The following is a 17,856-nucleotide window of genomic DNA, read 5'->3' as shown; positions in this document are numbered from 1 at the left end:
GGCAGGGGCAACGGTGTTTATTTCTCCGCCAGGCATGGTCAGGGGCCGGCCCCCTGCCCCCTGCCAGCACAGCACCCTGGGGCTCTCGTCCAACATGGGAGAACTGAGGCTCCTGATGACAGCTGAGGCCGAGGGCAGACACTCGGGCCCTTCACGCAGCAGTGGCAGGCACGGATGCCAGAGAGCGGGGCAGGCCTGCCCTGGAGGGGTGCCCTCCCCCCTGGATGCGCCCCCGTGTCCCCAGGGCTCCCGTGAGGGTGGGGCACCCAAGTAGCTCCGGGGTTGGACAGCTGGGGTTCAAACAGCTGAGAGGGACCGCCAGCCGGATCACTTGAAGCACTTCTCCGCCCTCCTCAGGCTCCCGGCTAAGCGATGCCGCGGTCTCGCTTCTTGACGCGCCAGGGGCTCTGGCGGGACCGCGGCCACAGGAGGCACTTCGGCAGGGGGGCAGGGCTCCCCTCCCCCGTCTCTCCAACAGGAGGGGCCGCAGGACACTGCTGCTTGGCCTGTATAGCGCCAGGCAGGCTGGGCCAGGCTCGAGGCCACACGGCGAGACCACCTCTCCCTGGCCTCCGGGCCGGCCTGGCACGGGGAGCTCTGGTGGGGGGGGGGGGGGAGGGAGGTGCCCAGGGCAGCGCCAGGCCTTGCCCCGGGGAGAGGATGAGCCAGGCCGCACACCGAGTGGGGCAGCAAGCCCCTGGTCCTTCTCCTCGGAGTCCTTGCTCCCCCTTCCCTGCCAGCTTGGGGCCACCTGGGAAGGGGCACCCCTTGGCCTCAACACCCAGAAGAGCTTGCGACGGTGGAGATTTTCGGTGGCAAAAAGAACAGCAGCAGCTCGGGGAAGCAGAGCCCAGCAGTGACTGGGGCAGGAGGCCTTCCTGGAGCCGCCCCCTGGGGCCCCCCAGCCCCCCCCCCCCCCCCCCCCCCCCCCCCGCCTTTCTAAACACAGGCCCGGCCCGGCGGTCGCCCGCTGACCGTATAAGGCGGCCTCTGGCTGAGCCACACCTCCCTGCCTGGGCTCCGGGGAGGCCGGCTAGCTAGCCGGGGGTCTTGGTGGCAAAGGTCAGGTAGCCGGTGTGGCCCACGGCCTCCTTCATGGGTGTGCCACTGCGGAAGGGGCTGGCGTCGGGGCCGGCTTCGGGGCCCGGACCGGCCCCCAGGTCGGGCGCGGGCAGGCTGACGGTGCGCACGTTGTACACCCGGGGCAGCACCTCCAAGGTGCTCAGCTCTGAGAAGCCGCGGGCCGCCAGCGCCTGGCACGTGCGCTGCACCTGCTCGATGCACGGCGAGAAGGAGCAGAAGCGCCCACCTGCGGGGAGCCAGACGCGCAGTCAGGGGAGCCGGGCGGGGGGCGGGGTGGGGGCTCAGGAGCCAGCAGCCTGAGGGCTGCGGACTGCGGGCCGGGCGTGTGGGTGCAGAGCCCGGGGCCCGAGGCCGGCCGAGTCCTCCGCCACGCAGAGCCTGGCAGCAGGGTGGAGGAGGGGCAGAGGCCGGCGGGGCAGGGGCTCTCCGGGAGCCGCGTGGAAGGGGCCACTTAGACCAAGCCCACGGCCCTTATTTCTTTGGCCTTTGGCAGGCGCTTCTACGGGGAAAGCCGAGGGTCGGGGCCAGGAGGAACAACGGGCTCAGGGGTCAGGGGTCAGGGGTCAGGGCAGAGCCCTGTCCCAGCTGCAGGAGCGCGTGCCCAGAAGAGCACTCACCACACGGCACGGTGGCAGTGGGGGACGGGGCTCACCGGCGGGCGGAGGCTGTTGCTGTCACAGGAAATTAGAGGCTGTCACCCGCTCTGGGGAACAGGAGGCGCCGACGGCCAAGGATGACAGGGTGCAGGCGGGAGCTGACAGCCCCTTCCTGCCACCTCCCACCAGGGCCCACCTGCAGTGTCCCTCGGCCTGGCCCGCGTCCAGCCCACATCCCCATCCTAGCAAGGAGGGTGTGGGGAATGCGAGGTGGGGGAAGGGATGTGGCCGGGCAAGTCCTGGAATGTCCCTGAGGCCTGGTCACCTCAGCCACACCTGGGGACACACCCAGGGACCGCCAGATGGATCTTCGGGAAGGGGTGAGTTTGGAGGAAGCACGAGCAGTTTGATGGCAACCTAGAAGGCACAGTGTCATCCCCAAGAAGGCACCTGGCCCCTGAGCGTACTGCTGGGGAGACAGGACCCTCTGGACGAGGGCTAGAGCTTTCCGGCCGGCCCGAGTCCCAGGGAGCCTGGGGACCGCACTTCGCTGGGGTTGGGCTCACAGAGCAGACAGGTATCGGAAAATACAAGGCCTATGAGCAAGAGACACAGAGAGAGCCCAAGGGAGGGGCTTGGAGGGGTACAGGGGGTGGGGTCCACGGATGGTGCAGCTCCCCCCGGCCAAGCACCAGGAGGGAGCCCCAACGACAGGAGGAAGGCTCGGGAGGCTGACCACGTGGACCTGGCATCATCTGGGGGCAAAGCTAGAAGGGGTGGAGGGGCGGGAAGCTGGGCTCAGCTCCTCCCGAGCCCCAGGCCACCTTGGCAGAGAGCAGGGACACGGCAGGGGACCCACTGGGACCCACTGCTGCTGCCTTGCTGCTTGAGGCGCGCCTTGGCACCTGTCTTTGGGGGGGGGTGGGCAGCCCTCCCCCTGGGGGTGCCTGGGCTGGCTCTCCACCCTCCTCCCCACCCTCTGTCCTGCTCTGCTCCGCAGGGAGGAGGGAAGGGGCCCTGGCTGCCTGGGCTGGCTCCTTCTCCACAAAAGGGAAAAACCCAGGGCCTCACCAGCGCCTCCCTGGCTCGGAGCCAATGTTCCCGCCTCCTTCCCGCCGCCTCCACATCTCGTATCTTCCCTAAAAGGGGCTACTCTGCTGGCTTGTGGCTGGTGGGGGGAGGGGAGACTCTTCGGGCAAGAGCTGGGGCCAGAGTCTGGAGTGCCCTGAGGTGCCTTAGAGGTGGCACCTCTAAGGTGGGGCTGCCACAGTCCCCAGGGAACTCAGACGCCTCCCAGCTCCAGGGGGTGGGGGGTGGGGGGGAGCGGGGCAAGGCCAAAGAACACAGGCTCAGCTGGAGCCCCGTTCTCCCCAGTTCCTATTCCTCTCCACCTCCCCACGAGCCTTCAGCCAGCCTGACCCACCCCGACTTCAGGTCAAAAGGGGCCCTGGCCTGGCCACACTATGTGGCCTGTTGGCTTCTGACCTCTCTGGGCTTCAGACGACCCACACCCAAGGCCAGGCCCACACCAGAACCCCCAACGTACCTTCAACCTTGAGGGCGTCCCAGGCGTGGCCCACAGCCTCCCAAGGAGACGGGATGTCCAGGAAAACAGCATCAGCCACGTGGCTCACACCAAAGCCGCTGCGGCATACGTCCTGGTTGCGCACCGTCACCCAGCGGCCCACTCGGTGCTCCTGGAACTCCTCCCGGGCCTTCTCTGCCCGCTGCTGGTGAAACTCCACCGAGTGCAGGTGGCCCGTGGGCGCGATGGTGCGGATGAGCGCGTGGGACACGGAGCCGCTGCCAGTGCCTGGCAGGAAGGGACGGGTGTCAGGCAGGACTGCCGGGGACACTTAAGAATCAACCCCACCCTTACTCTGGAAAAACCCACACGGGGCCCGTGGGTCAGACGATCCTGGTCGCTAGTGGGCACCACTCCGGAACTGCCCAGCAGGTCCGGGCTGCCCACGGTTTTGTCACCGAGTCTGCACTGGGGCTGGGTGGGGACGCGACTGGCTGGGTTTGCTTCCGGGGTCTGCAGTGGGTCCGGGCGGCAGAGCGGCCGCCCTGCCCGATCCCAGCACCGGAGCAAACCCCGTCCCCGCCCCACACCCCCCACCCCCCACCCGGTGGCTGGCCCCGAGTCCCCCAAGCTCGCTGCCCACTCAGAGGTCTGCCCACCTCCACGCCACGTGCAGCGGGAGTGTGGTGTGCCTCCGCCCTCGCTTCGCCTGGTCTCACGGCACCAAGACACGGCAGCCGACTTGCCACAGGGCCCCACTCTTCCCCCACGTCGCAGTCCGCCAGTTCTCTTCCACCTGCCCTGGCCACTCCCCGGCTCCCGTCAGTGCTGCCCCTCCGCCTGACTTCTCACCTGGCTGTGCCCAGCTGGGGCTGCGTCCCCCCATGACCTCCCCCGCCCTGCGGTTTCGGGTGCCAGTCTTGATGCACGCTCCCCAGTGCCAGGTCCCTTCGCTGCAGACTCCTATTGTCCAGCACACACGCACGACCTCCCAACACCCGACAGCGCTCGGCGTTAACGAGGACAAAGCTGGATCCGCTCCAAGCCCGAACCCCTCCCATCGGCCCTTCCTGCCCAGTCAACGACACCCACAGCTCGACCAGACATCGCAGGGGTGCCCCAGACTCCCCTCTCCCACCCCACATTCGGTCCACAGGTAGCTCCTGCCTCCCCACCTCCACCCTGCCCCCGTGCAGCCTGGGCCCTCCTCCTGGCTCTGTAACCACCACCAGACAGGCAATTCTGTTCCCCTCGGTGAGGCCCTGCTCTCGCCTCTCCACACGGGCACAGTCAGACCAGACCACCCTCCGAGCTGTGCCCGTTTCCTCCCGACCTCATTTCCTGCCCCTGCCACGCTGGCCTCCTTGCTGGGTCCTCACTCAGGGCCTCTGCACAGCTCACCCTTGGGGTGACACTCTCGCTTGCTTGGCTCTTGGTAGCGCCTCCTCCTTCTCGTTTCCAACTGAATGTCCCCATGCCAGAGGTCTTCCCGGACCGACCGAGGTGTAGGGACCTCTTGGAGCCACCCTCAAACACACAGTCCAGTTTTACTAGCCTCACAGCGATCACAGCACTGAAACAGTGACACTGGGCTTACTGTCCCCTCGGGGAAGGGGCAACCTGGCCTGTCTTGTTCACGGCTGTACCTGTAGTTCCTAGAGGGCAGCTGGCATATTAGAGCCCAGAAGCACACCCACTGCACAGAGAGCAGTAGGGGATGGAGCTGGCTCGAGGGCCTGCTGCCCATCTGCCACCGGCCCCCCAAGTCCCCAGTGGCTGAGCAACGGGCCTCTGCCTAGACCCCACTAACCCTCTGACCCACAGCCCAGGTTCTGCACCTGACTCTTCCCGTTTCAAAGTATCTGGCTGGCCAACACGGAGAAAGAGGCCTGAGAGGGACAAGATGGCCTCAAGTCCTCAGACCTGGAAGCAATGGTTCTGGGAACTCTTTGTGACCTTGGAGCCCAGCTGCACAGCCCATGAGGCACATGCTGGAAATACAGGTGCATCGGGCCTGGGCTGTTCCTGACCAGGCTGTATGCTTCAGTCTCCACCCCAGGTGGCCCCAGCACGTGTGTGTGTGTGTGTGTGTGTGTGTGTGTGTGTGTAAGGGCCAGAACAACCTCAGGCCCTGGGCTCAGTGACAGCAGTGCTGGCCAATGATGAGCTTGAGATAGAGACTCCCCACCTACAATGAGTACCTCAGAGCAGCCCTGGTCTCCCTCCAGGAAGGGGAAACTCTCGGCCCTGGGGCTGGGTGGTCGGGGACTGCTGGGCCAGCCACTCTCTGCCCTCCTGTCAGCACAGGGGTAGCGACTGGCAGTCAGCACCTAGGCCAGAGCCAAGTGGCACTCTGGCCCTGCCTCGCCAAGGCAGGCAGGACTCTCACTGAACACCAGCTCCTCTGGGGGAAATCCCTGGTCCAGTGCCATCAACTCTCATTTAGATTACAGCACCTGCCTCCTAACTAGTGCTTCTGCTTCTGCCCTCACTCCCTGCAGTCAGCCCCCCCAAAACATTGGTAAAATAGAAGCTGAGCAACCACGCCTGTCTTCAGGAAGGGCAGGATGGAGGCTGTCTGGATGCTGGGTCAGACTTTCATCTTCAAGTCAATTTTTCAGAATCAGGATTGAGGTAGTCCAAAGAACTCACCGGATTCACAGACCACAGAGCCAGGCCGAAGCTCCAGCATCATAGTGAGCAGAGCAATGTCAGTGGAGTAGAGGATCTGGGTGCGGTGTGGCAGGTTCAGTGTCCAGAGCTCAGGCGTGGGGTGGAGCACATACACCCAGCCACCTCGACCACAGGTCACCTTGGAGCCGAAGGGGCGGCCGATGAGGTCTACTGAGTGCCGCAGGACGCCATGCCGGGTCTGGGTCTGTGCCCCCCGCTGCACACGCACTGCCACCATTGCACCATGACCCAGGGACAGGATGGCCGTGTCACCCTCTTTGATCAGCTCCTCATACGCCACGAAGCTCATGGTGTTGCTATCCGGCAGGTGCCTGAGACCTGGGAGAATGTGTGTGGGCATGAGCATGCAAAGGTGCCAAGAAGGTGCACCTGGGATCTGGGTGGAGGGCTGTGAGGCCCAGGTCCCAAGCGGTGAGGGTGGGGAGGCTGGCTCCGTCCCTGGCTCTGTCCAACAGGACGACCAACAGGCTGCACCCTGCACTGACGTGTTAAGCCCTTCTTGGTCTAGGTCATGAATTAGAAGTCATCAGCCCAAATCACAGATGGAGAAACTCAAGCGGGGCAATGGCAAAGGACGAGCCCACGATTTCCTACTAAGGATCAGACCCTCTCATCACCCTTCTCCGGGACACTGGCTCCCATTCTCCAGGTGTGAGAGGAGGGACCGGCCACCAGCGCGGCAGCAGTCAGTGGTCTGTGCTATCACCTGCAGGCCAGGCTTCATTCCACGGAACCCCCCTCACCCGTCTCCCCCAAAGCGGGCTTCCAGGCGGACGGGCGGCAAGGGGGGGATGCAGGAGAGGTAAGGGCCCCCCAGCAGAGGTTGGGGACGCGGCAGGCCGGGCCGGCGCGGGGCGAGGTGGGGGGGCCGCACCGAGTCTCACCCGCCAGGCTCGGCGGGCTCCCGCTGCCGGACGCTCTGCACGTGGCCGCGCGACGCTGCCTCCGCACTTCCGGCTCCGGCGCGGCGCCCGCGGATGGCGTCACGGCGCCCCGCCCCTCGCGCACGGGATGCCGGGACCCGTGGGCAGCCCCTCCCGGCTGCGGAGCGCGCCTCCTGGGCGGCCTCTGCTCGCTACGACTTCGCTGTTTATACAAGCTCGTGCAAAGGACAAACGAGAAGTTCCAGCGTCCCCTCGGTCGGGCTGCTGTGGGCGGGGACCGGGGCAGGGCCTCGTAACGCACTCTTTTTGGCAGCCCTGAAGTCCCCGGAAAGGCTGGCCCTTTGCTAGCTGCCCACGCCCTTCGAGGACACTTTGCCTTGGCCGTGTTGTCCCAGCAAACCACTCTGGGAACACCTCACACTGGGCCCCAGGATGAATTCCAGAAAATGGAATTGCGGATCAGAGGGTCGTCCCAGAAGGCTCTGGCCCGTAGGGTCTGCAGAAGTGGCCTTAGGCCAAGCCTTGCCTCCCCTGCAGGGGCACATTCTCCACTTCGGGGAGGCGGCGGGCGGTCCCCTCCCGGAACCGGGGCACAATGAGAGCTGCATGAACCGGGCTCACATTGGGGGTGCTGAGGACCAGGTGAGCAGCCTGAGCAGGCACACTGGGGGAAGGGCAGCGGGAACACAGGGGCAAAAAAAAAAGGGAAGCGGCAGCCCTGTTCTGTCTCAGCAGGGCTGATTCAGAGCCAGTTCCTCTGTAGAGAGGGCGTGGGGCGGAGGGGTGGACAGCAGGGGATATGGAATGCCTTCCTCTAGCACTCAGCTCCCAGCACCCTGGGCTCATTCTGATAGAGCCCCTCAAGCCCACCTTGGGCTTCGGCTGGGCCCTACTAAATCGAGTGACTGTAGGCCCTACTACAGCAGTGACTGTAGGCCACACCCCAGCCTGACAAAATGGGAGTGGCCAGGCCCCTGCAGGGCCAGCCTGTCCGTGGGGCACTCTGAATTCTCCTTTTTCTGGGGCCAGGACTGCCAGGGTGCCTGTGGCCCTTGCCATGGGCCCCTCAGAGAGTCCAGGGTAGAAACCAGGTGCCTAACCTCAGCTCCCCCCACCATGCCTCTGCCCTGGCTGGGTCTGGGTCTGGGTCTGGGAACCTCTCAGGGGTAAGAAGGTAAGGGGACTTAGGTGGCCACCTAAGTGGGTTATTGTTCCTTTTCGGCCAGCACTCTGGCCACCAGCTGCCCACGTGGCTCATTATGGCCTTGCCGCTTCTTCCCCTTAACATGGAGACAAGCCAGCCCCATCTACAGCTTGACAACCTCTGTTCCAGGTCACTCTGCTTCACTCTCTTGGTGATGCACCTGCCTGAATCACCCCCTAATTGCTCCACTGGGAGATTTCAACTTTCCACTTCTGGGGGTTCCTCTTCCCCAGCCTCTCAGCTGTGATATGGAGCTGAGGTTGGGTGCCTACTAAGAGCCTAAATTGGGACTTAGTGACTCGGCAGTGGTTTCCTGTGGGCCCAACTTCCCACTTGCCTCTCTGTCTGTGACTGGTTGGCTAGCTTCTCCAGTGCCCCCTCCTCTAGGTAGCCTACCCAGAGTTGCCCATCTGCTCCATCTGAGGCTGCCCCAGCCCTGAGCGGCATCCTTAGCACTGCTCCCCCAAGCCCCAGCTGATTACTCAGGTCAGGTGGACACTTTGCCCAGGGCAGAGTGTGTATCTTGGGACTCCCCTACCAAGAACTGGTTCTAAAGAATCCCAGGTAAGTATCATTATATTAAACCTTCTCCACAATCCTGTCAGGGTGGGGACCACTTTATGGAAACTCAGGCTAGGTAATTGCCTGAGGTCATAGCCACTGGGGGATTGGGATTTAAAGCCAGTAAACCTAACTTGAGAGAACCAATGGCAGATTTGAAGAAAGGTGGGAACAGGCAGGAAAAAGACCCTGGAGACAAGGGTCACAGGCACCCTGTCAGGAAGAGAGAAGCTGAAGATGTCCACGGGGTGGGGGGGGGGGGGAGGGGGAAGGCTGCACCTGGACCAGGTGCCCTGACGTCCCCCTTTCTCTGAGTAGCCCAGGCTCTTACCCCATGGTGCTCAGTGACCCCAAAGCAGCCCCTACCCCTCTCCTGACTGCAACCAACTTCCCCTTTGGGTTCTTCAGGGCTCAGGGACGGGGCACCAGGAGCAAGCAATGCCCATCCTGTCTTTTAAGCACAGGCTCTGAGAATGACCTCTGGCTCCTTGCCTGTCTCTTCCACTTGCCCTACCCCCCCTGCATGCCCGGCGCTGCACCCCACTGGGCAGGCTGAGTTTGTGGATGAAAAGCTGGGGACTCCATTGAAGCTCCCCTCCCCCTCTAGGGCTGGCTGGTTAATGTGCAACCAGGTGTGATTTCTGAGGAACCTGGACCATAAACTCGTTGGGTGATGTCACCCAGCTTCTTGCCCAGACGCTGCCAAACCGGCTCCTTGGGCCCTGGGGAAAATGGAGGGTCCACAGACAAGAGCCAGGTCACTGGGGCAATGTTATTCTTGGTGAGGTGGAGGCTGGCACCGTCCAGGCCTCCCCACCCCTTGCTCCTCTGCTCTGGGACCACACAGGCTCCCAAGCAGCCCCTGGTAGGGAGCCATCCCCTGACATTTGGGTCTAAAGGCCTTGAAGGCCCCCTGCCCTTCCCCCATCGCAGCTGTTGACCACCCATGCTGTCAATCTAGTGCAGCCTGGGCTTGGCCAGCCCTGGGTGGGGGGGGGGGGGGGTGGTCCCCAAGATGGGTCCCAGGTTAAGTTAGCTCAGGGCCAGGCACTCCAGGACCAGTGAGGGGTTGCTGGACCTCTGACCTGTCTCTTCTGTCACCCATATTCTGATCTGCCTTTGCTTATCTGTGAAAGGTTAAAACACCCCTCTCAGAGGCTGAGGATTTCTGGAGCAGTATCACAGGGCCTGACCTTGAGCAAGGCAACCCCAAACCTCTGGACCTCACCTCTCCAGCTTGGACCTTGCTTTTGGGGGGAGAGGGATAGGACCCTTCCCTCCTCCCACCCAGCAGGTCAGGCCCTTGGTGGCCTGAGGGTGGCATGGGGGACGGGTTGAGAAGCTGCAGAGGCTGAAGACAAAGAGGAAGCCCTGAGTGCCCCTCACCCCATGTCTGAAAGCCAAGTCTGCCTTCAGGTTTCCAGAAACAGAAACTTGAGCCCATCAGGCTTTTGGGGGTGGGGAGGTGGAAAAGGCAACTGCAGATTATTTCTAAAATGGGAGGAAGGGGCTTCAAGGGGCACAGGGGGCAGGAATTCCAGGCTTAAGGGACACCTGCTGTCTGGGCAGTCCTGCCCATTTGCCTCTTTACCTTGGTTTGTTTTATGTGTCTAAGAAAATGTTGACTGGGAACAGGTCAAAGCACGCCAAGGTGAGCGAGGGAAGAGACATAAGTCCCGTGCGTGGTAACCGCAGGGACAGCCTAGGGACACTCCACACCCTCTGGTGCGCACACAGGCGGAGGTGAAGGGGCTTGCTCATCCTGTGCCTCTTTGCTCCAGTGCCGGTTCCTCAGAGGTACCAAATCCCCTGGAGCTCCTTGCTCCGCCTCTGCCCTGCCCCCAGCCCCCGCAGCACCCGTCTCCTCCCGGATGGGGACGTGATTTCATTCACGTGGCTGGTCACTCATGGCCAGCCTTCCAGCAGCAGCGTGATGTTCACCTTGCTGTCCCCCAGAGCTCACTGTGTGGTCCTGGAGGCGTTTTGTTACATACACACAGAGAAGGGTGTCCCCTCCTTTCTTGCCTTATTCACAAGACGATGCATGGCGTGCATTAACACACAAGCTCCAGTTGACTCTTCTTTTTCTCTTTTCATTTTATTGCATGAAGGAATTGCACGACTACAAGTTAAAAGCAGACCCCAAATGGTTACATTATACAAGCTGTGGGGTTTTTAAACTTGTGGCAAGGGACAGAAGGGAAATTCTACTCGTTGCAAGGAAATCCTCACTTAAGCTTAATCAAAAGCACTTAAAACCCGTGAAACTGGGGCGCCTGGCTGGCTCAGTCAGTGGAGCACGCGGCTCTTGATCTCAGGATCGTGAGTTCAAGCCTCAAGTTGGGGGAAGAGATTACTTAAAAAAAAAAAAAAAAAAAAAAAAGGAGATGATAATAATAAAAAGAAAACCAAGTGGGTAACTTCAACTAGGGCTCCTTCGCCACTCCAGTCTCCACGAGGAATTGGCGTATGTTCTTGCACTGGTCACCCTGCAGCTGAATTACTTCTCCATATTCTGGGTGCTCAATTACATCACCATTGCAGGGGAATTTCTTAAACACCTTATTAGTTCCTTTTTGTTGTAATCATCAATGACCCCTTGGATAGTAGTAAGGGTCTCCCAGCCATTTCTCTGTTGGCTTCATATGTGGACAAGACCTTCAGTGTCCGCAGGAAGATTGTCACTCTTACGTCGGCAAAGGGTTTGGAAGAGAGGATGTTCTAGATAGTGGACGTGGGATAGGATCTCTTTTCCGCCATGAAGGTGGCCTGCAGAAGGCTCTCATGGGACAAGGCAGATGGATCTTCAAGAGGTGAGGGGGCCGATGGGGCGCCTGGGTGGCGCAGTTGGTTAAGCGTCCGACTTCAGCCAGGTCACGATCTCGCGGTCCGTGAGTTCGAGCCCCACGTCAGGCTCTGGGCTGATGGCTCAGAGCCTGGAGCCTGTTTCCGATTCTGTGTCTCCCTCTCTCTCTGCCCCTCCCCCGTTCATGCTCTGTCTCTCTCTGTCCCAAAAATAAATAAACGTTGAAAAAAAAAAAAAAAAAAAAAAAAAAAAAAAAAAAAAGAGGTGAGGGGGCCGAGGGGGAGGCTGCTGAGTCCTTGCTGGTGGCTCAGTGACTAAGGGTCTAACTCACTTTTATTTTTTTTTTAATTTTTTTTTAGTTTATTTATTTTTAACAGGGACAGAGAGCGAGCCTGAGCTGGGGAGGGGCAGAGAGAGAGAGGGAGACACAGACTCCGAAGCAGGCTCCAGGCTCCAAGCTATCAGCACAGAGCCCGATGCGGGGCTCAAACTCACAAACCGTGAGTGAGATCATGACCTGGGCCGAAGTCGGATGCCCAACCGACTGAGCCACCCAGGCGCCCCCTAACTCACTTTTAAAAATAGCTGTGTTAATACTCTACACTGGGGATGTGCCTTCCTACCCCTGGCCAGTCCCCAAGTGATGGGCATTGAGTTCATTTGTGTGTTTTCCCCACTGCACATCTCTACCTGCAGGGATGAGACCGTCCTTTCTAAAGGCTGGATTCCTAGAAGTGGGATTGCTGGGTCATGGAGTACAAACGTTTTTAATTTTAATAGATACTGCCAAATTACTTTTCAGAAAGGATGTAGCAGTTCACAGTTGCAGGCCGCGTGTGACCGTCTGTCTCTCCACATTCCAACCCATGGCCGACACTGGCTGGTGTGTCTTTCACATTTTTGCCATCTGGGTGTTTTGGGGGCAGTGGAAGTCCTTGTTTTAATTTGCACGATCCTCATTTCTAGCGACTCGTTGTTGTTTTTTAAATCTCACATATGCTTATTGTTTGTGTTTCCTCCCATCTTTGCTGAGAGTCTCTGGGGGACTACCTTTGGGGGTGGGGTGGGGAGATGAACTTGTCCCCTGTGGAAAGGGCCCAGGGCTGGGGTCTGGAGGCTCTGAGACCCCGCACTCCCCAGCGGCCTCCCAGGGCCACATTGTTCTCTCACCTACCAGGAAAGGCTGGCCCCGGGGGTCTCTGGCTTGGGTCCCCTGGCGCCGGGGGACTTGCCCAAGGTCAAGGCACCACGGGTGCCACCCCACTGGGCCGCAGCCAGATTGCACCTCCCTCGAGCTTAGCTCTGCACCAAGATCGCCCGGGAGATGCCTGCGGGCACCTTGAGGAAGGTCGGCAGCTCCGGGCCAGCTCGGATGGGGCGGGGGTGGGGTGGGTGGGTGGAAGGGTTAGTACCTGCTGCGGGAGCCTGGGCCGGTCACGCCTGGACCCTCGTCGAGATCCGGGGACTGGCGGGGCTAGGGAGGGCAGGAGCAGGGCTGCAGATGAGCCCGAGCGTCTTCAAGTGCCCAGTGGCTCTTCTGCCTCAGTTTCCCGCCCGGAGGCAGCGCGGGGAGAACTACAGAATATCCAAGGGCCTGAGGCTTCAGCCGCGGGGTCTTGGGCAGGCGCCGGGTCGGATAGGCGGGCTGCGCGGGGTCCCAGCAAAGGGATAACAGGGGTGGGCGGCCGGGTGGGGGGGTTGTCGGGGGCTGCGGGTGGCGGACAAAGCGACGGCACCACCCCGCAGCGCGGACCAATGGAATGAATGGGCTATAAATAGCGGCCAATGGGCGGCCCGCGTCGCGCCCCTTAAGAGCCGCGGGAGCGCGGAGCCACCGCTGTTCGCCTGCGCCGCGCCCAGAGCTGCCGACCGACCGAGCGCCCCTGCCCCGCCCGGCTGCCCGGTGAGTGGGCCCGAGGGCTGGGGGGAGGGGGGGCGGCCGCCTGGGCGCCGGGGTGGGGGCGCTGCGCACGGAAGGAGCTCGTGGGCAGCAAAGTCGTGCACGCCGGGGTCCGCCGCCCGGAGCGCGCGCGCCGGCTGGGCCTGGGGTCCTGGCGGTGCGGGAGTCTCCCCCGCGCGCGCGCTTTGGACCCCTCTGACCTTGGCCGCGCGCCCCAGGGTGACCAGGAGCAGGGGCAACGAGGCCCTGAATGGTCCGCAGGTCCCTGGGGGGCCGGTGCGCCGGGTCCCCGCTGACCCTCGAGTCTCCCCGCAGCCTTCCGCTCGCCGCCGCCATGCCCTTCTCCAATGGCCACAACGCGCTGAAGCTGCGCTTCCCGGCCGAGGACGAGTTCCCCGACCTCAGCGGCCACAACAACCACATGGCCAAGGTGCTGACCCCCGAGCTGTACGCGGAGCTGCGCGCCAAGTGCACGCCGAGCGGCTTCACACTGGACGACGTCATCCAGACCGGCGTGGATAACCCGGGTACGCGCACCTCGGTCCCGGGGTCAGGGTACCGGGTCGCCTTATCTGCAAGACACTCCCCTGGGGCTCGGGCCCAGCGCCTCCCCTAGAACCCCTCCCAGGCTAGGGTTCCCGTGGCGCCCCCTTCCCGCGAATAACCTCAGGGTCCTGAGGGGGTCGGTCAGGCCTGGCAGTGACGCCACTGTCCCCATTCCGCACTCCCCCCAGGTCACCCCTATATCATGACCGTGGGCTGCGTGGCAGGCGATGAGGAATCCTATGACGTGTTCAAGGAGCTCTTTGACCCCATCATCGAGGACCGGCACGGAGGCTACAAGCCCAGCGACGAGCACAAGACCGACCTCAATCCCGACAACCTGCAGGTACGAGGTGGCCCCGGGTGGCGGGGCGGGCTGGGGAGGGGTCCCCCAGCGCTCACCGCCGCTGTGTCCCCAGGGCGGCGACGACCTGGACCCTAACTACGTGCTGAGCTCGCGGGTGCGCACGGGTCGCAGCATCCGCGGCTTCTGCCTCCCCCCGCACTGCAGCCGCGGGGAGCGCCGAGCCATCGAGAAGCTCGCTGTGGAAGGTAGGGGTCGCACCTCTGTCCCCGTGCGGCTTGTTAACCAGTCACCCCAGTCACCTGAGCCGCCGCTGCCGCTGCCGCGCTCTTATCTGTGCGCCGGGTCCGGTTTCCCGGGGGGGGGACGGCGGCCTGGGGCCCTGCGAGGGCCGGCCCGGCCGGGGCTCCCACAAAGCTGGGCGGGGGTGAGCACAGGGGCTCCCGTGTGTCCTTCTGAGCGCGCCCCTCCGCAGCTCTGGCGAGCCTGGACGGCGACCTGGCCGGCAGGTACTACGCGCTCAAGAGCATGACCGAGGCAGAGCAGCAGCAGCTCATCGACGACCACTTCCTCTTCGACAAGCCCGTGTCGCCCCTGCTGCTGGCCTCCGGCATGGCCCGCGACTGGCCGGATGCCCGTGGCATCTGGTGCGTGCCCAACTCCTCTCGCGGGTCCCCCCCCCCCCCACTCCCACTCCCCTTCCCCTCCTCCCCTTGGCCCTCCCCACACCAAGGCCAGGCTGAGGAGGAAGGAAGAGGGAGGAGCCGTGCTCCTAGGACAGGTTTGGTGCTTCCCAGGCCTCCTCGCAGGTGACCTTGACCACACAGGTGCATCAAGGGACGCCAGCTGGTAGAGGCTGAGGCCTTGTGGGATCTTGGAGGTGGGCATTGGGTCGCTTTGACTGCTCTCCTCCACCCTCCTCTTGGGAGCCGGAGCTTCTGGTTTTCTCACCCCTTTCCCCGCAGGGACGCTGCCAGGTGCTGGGTGACGCAGACACTTCCTAGTGGGAGTGGGAGTAGGGGTGGGGGTGAGGGTGGGGAAGGCTTACAGCTCCTGCCTCCACTGTGTGCGTAGGGAGGCTTCTGCGCCCAGATACAGCGGTCCTCTTGCCCCTTACCTCCTAGGTGGGGCCCTCGTCCCTCCCCCACACCCAGGCCACGCGGCACGTGACTGGCTAGAGGCTAGGGCACAGCTCCGGGCTTTCTGGACTCTCTCTGAGGTGTCCTGGCTTCCCTGCCTACCTCCAGAGTGTGGTCCTGGCAGAAGCCCAAGCTTCTGGGTACAGCCGGATGGAACACCTCAGGGACTTGGCAAGTTCCTGGGGTCTGGGGACCCCCTAGAGCTTTTTTTTCCGATGTGCTCTGAGACCTCCAAGGAGGAGGCTTGACCGTGCCCCTCCCCCAGGCACAATGACAATAAGACCTTCCTGGTGTGGATCAACGAGGAAGACCACCTTCGGGTCATCTCCATGCAGAAGGGGGGCAACATGAAGGAGGTGTTCACTCGCTTCTGCAATGGCCTCACCCAGGTCAGGCCTGACCACCCCCAAACCGGGCTGGCACGAGTGGGGTCTGGGGCCAGGGAGGGCGCAGGGCCAAGCCCCAGAGCTCAGGCCAGGATGTGGGCGTCCCATCAGTCCCCCTGGGAGCCCTGGTCTCCGTTACCTCAGGGTCCTGCCAGGGGACTCCTGGGTCCGAGGGTGTCCCCCACCCGGTGCCTTGGAGGTGCCCCTCAGCCAGGCCAGCCCTGTCTCACCTTCTCCACCTCCAGATTGAAACGCTCTTCAAGTCTAAGAACTACGAATTCATGTGGAACCCTCACCTGGGCTACATCCTGACCTGCCCGTCCAATCTGGGCACGGGGCTGCGGGCAGGTGTGCACATCAAGCTGCCCCACCTGGGCAAGCATGAGAAGTTCCCGGAGGTGCTCAAGCGGCTGCGGCTTCAGAAACGAGGCACAGGTGAATGGGGCGGGTGGTCTTCTCCCCCTGGGGCAGCCCCCCGCCGCAGTCCTGCTGACCTGGCTGTCTCCCCAGGTGGTGTGGACACAGCTGCCGTGGGCGGGGTCTTCGACGTCTCCAACGCAGACCGCCTGGGCTTCTCGGAGGTGGAGCTGGTACAGATGGTGGTGGACGGCGTGAAGCTGCTCATCGAGATGGAGCAGCGGCTGGAGCAGGGCCAGGCCATCGATGACCTCGTGCCTGCCCAGAAGTGAAACCCTGGCCCGCACCTGCCGCCACCACCACCAGCCCCGCTGCTTCCTAACTTATTGCCCGGGCAGTGCCCACCACGCACCCTGATGTCCGCCGCCTGGCGGCTGAGCCCTTAGCCTCGCTGTAGAGACTTCCGTCGCCCTTGGTAGAGTTTATTTTTGTGATGGCTAAGATGTTGCTGATGCTGGAATAAACTAGGGTTTCGGCCTGCCACGAGTCTCCGAGTAGTGGCTCCCCCTTCCCGAGGCTGTTCTGGGACCCAGGAGCCAGGATCTGAGGGCCTCAATCCTGGATCTACCCTTTCTGCTTCACTTTCCTTAAGAAGGGACAAAGTCAGGAGGCAGTCGCTGTGCCATCCTGTCTACTTGGCTCCCCTGCAGCCCTGGGATGGGCTGGCGGGGGGAGGGGCCAGGAGGGGGGAGGAGCTCCAGGGTGACAGAGCCCCAGCCAGCCGGAGCATCTAAGGGCATTTGGGCCCTGGGAGGTGGAGCCTGGCACTTTTGCTCAACCCCATCCCGCAGTGTGGGAGGAGGTGTGGATGCCGTGAGGGGAGGGTGGGTCTTGCCCCCCCTAATCTAGTTCCTTTTCCAGTCAGGGTCTCTGCCACCTCTCCTCCCCACCTACAAGAGCCCCTAAATAATCCCTCTCCTCAGCTTCCCTTCCTCACAGCCTCAGGCAGGGCAGACAGTACCCCCTTCTTGCTGCCCCCAGGCCCGGCCCTTCAGTCCCTTTCAGAAAGCCCTGGGGCCCCTTTGGAGCCCCCTCCTCCTTGCAGCCCCCTCTCCAGGACCCTCAGGTGCTCCACCCCTTGGCCTCCCATGGCGGGTCCGGGAGGGTGGGTTGGGGTCTCGCTTTCCCAGCCACTCTACAGCTGCCACAGTTCCCGACTGATCTCACACCATGGTGGGCTGGGGCCGCAGAGGTGGAACCTGTGAGCCAGCCAAGGGCAGGGCTTGTCCCCCAGCTCCACAGCTCTGTGGACAGTCTGTGCTGCCACCTGCCGGCCAGGGCCACCTCTGTCCTGGTCTCCCACCCCCACCCCCATCAGAATCTGGGGTACCCCAACTCCTCACGCTTTGGGTCAGCAGGCCCTAATCCCCACCAAGGTTACCCTGCAACTAGGAAGAGAACAGGGCACGGCCTTTGTGCCCACTGTGTCCTGGGCTGGGCAGTCTTTCCTGCCCCAGGGGCAGGGGCAGCTGGCCAACCCAGACCCTGGGGCCCAGGACAAGCAGGCTGGGTGGACAGCAGTGGAGTAGAAGCAGCTCCATCTGCCTTAGTGGCCAGGCTTGAGCTGAGGGGCCCACCCAGGCCATGTGCTGGCAGGGGAGGGTTTCCAGGAGCCTGTGCTGGGGGAAGAGGCACAGGCACGGAAGCCAGGTGAGTGAAAGCTGGGGTGGGATGGGCAGAGTAGGGGGCAGGCCTCCTGGGGCACAAGGTTGGCAGGGAGAGGATCTCTGAACCCACCCTTTATTTAGATCAGGGGCTGGCACTTGGTTCCCTCCTCGGCTGACCGGTGTGGGGCACACATCAGGTAGGGCTCA

The 17,856-nt window shown here is 62.8% G+C and overlaps 2 protein-coding genes across 7 annotated transcripts; one reads left to right on the top strand and one right to left on the bottom strand.

Annotated features, from left to right (window-relative positions):
- Positions 1-6,846, bottom strand: TRMT61A (tRNA methyltransferase 61A). 6 transcript variants are annotated; one of them, XM_030320082.1, is made up of 4 exons: positions 6,783-6,846; positions 5,857-6,216; positions 3,226-3,492; positions 1-1,309 (listed from the first exon to the last, which is right to left on the bottom strand). In XM_030320082.1, exons 2-4 carry the CDS (start codon positions 6,185-6,187, stop codon positions 1,038-1,040), a joined length of 870 nt encoding a protein of 289 aa, XP_030175942.1. In that variant the 5' UTR covers positions 6,188-6,216; positions 6,783-6,846; the 3' UTR covers positions 1-1,037. The 6 variants fall into 6 exon arrangements, 4 of the variants coding, with proteins under 4 accessions (XP_030175942.1, XP_030175941.1, XP_030175940.1 ...); XM_030320081.1 differs by having other exon boundaries at positions 6,773-6,841; XR_003969706.1 differs by lacking the exon at positions 6,783-6,846 and adding an exon at positions 1,736-2,275 and having other exon boundaries at positions 1,226-1,309; positions 5,857-6,764.
- A 6,741-nt stretch (positions 6,847-13,587) lies between these two features.
- Positions 13,588-16,525, top strand: CKB (creatine kinase B). Its single transcript, XM_030320078.1, is given in 8 exon segments — positions 13,588-13,780; positions 13,988-14,160; positions 14,163-14,202; positions 14,205-14,348; positions 14,576-14,747; positions 15,505-15,628; positions 15,871-16,060; positions 16,136-16,525. Coding segments are annotated over 8 exon segments (1,215 nt in total). The 3' UTR covers positions 16,315-16,525.
- The last annotated feature ends 1,331 nt before the right edge of the window (positions 16,526-17,856 follow it).

Source organism: Lynx canadensis, chromosome B3, assembly GCF_007474595.2.
Source record: "Lynx canadensis isolate LIC74 chromosome B3, mLynCan4.pri.v2, whole genome shotgun sequence".
NCBI lineage: Eukaryota > Metazoa > Chordata > Mammalia > Carnivora > Felidae > Lynx > Lynx canadensis.
Note: the sequence above shows the minus strand (reverse complement) of the source record. Positions and strands in the feature narration are given on the sequence as shown.

Bases quoted from the DNA above. Each gene is read 5' to 3' on its own strand.
- TRMT61A (XM_030320080.1), bottom strand. From the start codon at position 6,244: ATGCTCATGCCCACACACATTCTCCCAGGTCTCAGGCACCTGCCGGAT. The intron at 3,493-5,856 runs GTGAGTTCTTTG...CCTTCCTGCCAG, and splicing joins CTCTGTGGTCTGTGAATCCG to GCACTGGCAGCGGCTCCGTG. The intron at 1,310-3,225 runs GTACGTTGGGGG...GGCTCCCCGCAG, and splicing joins GGACGCCCTCAAGGTTGAAG to GTGGGCGCTTCTGCTCCTTC.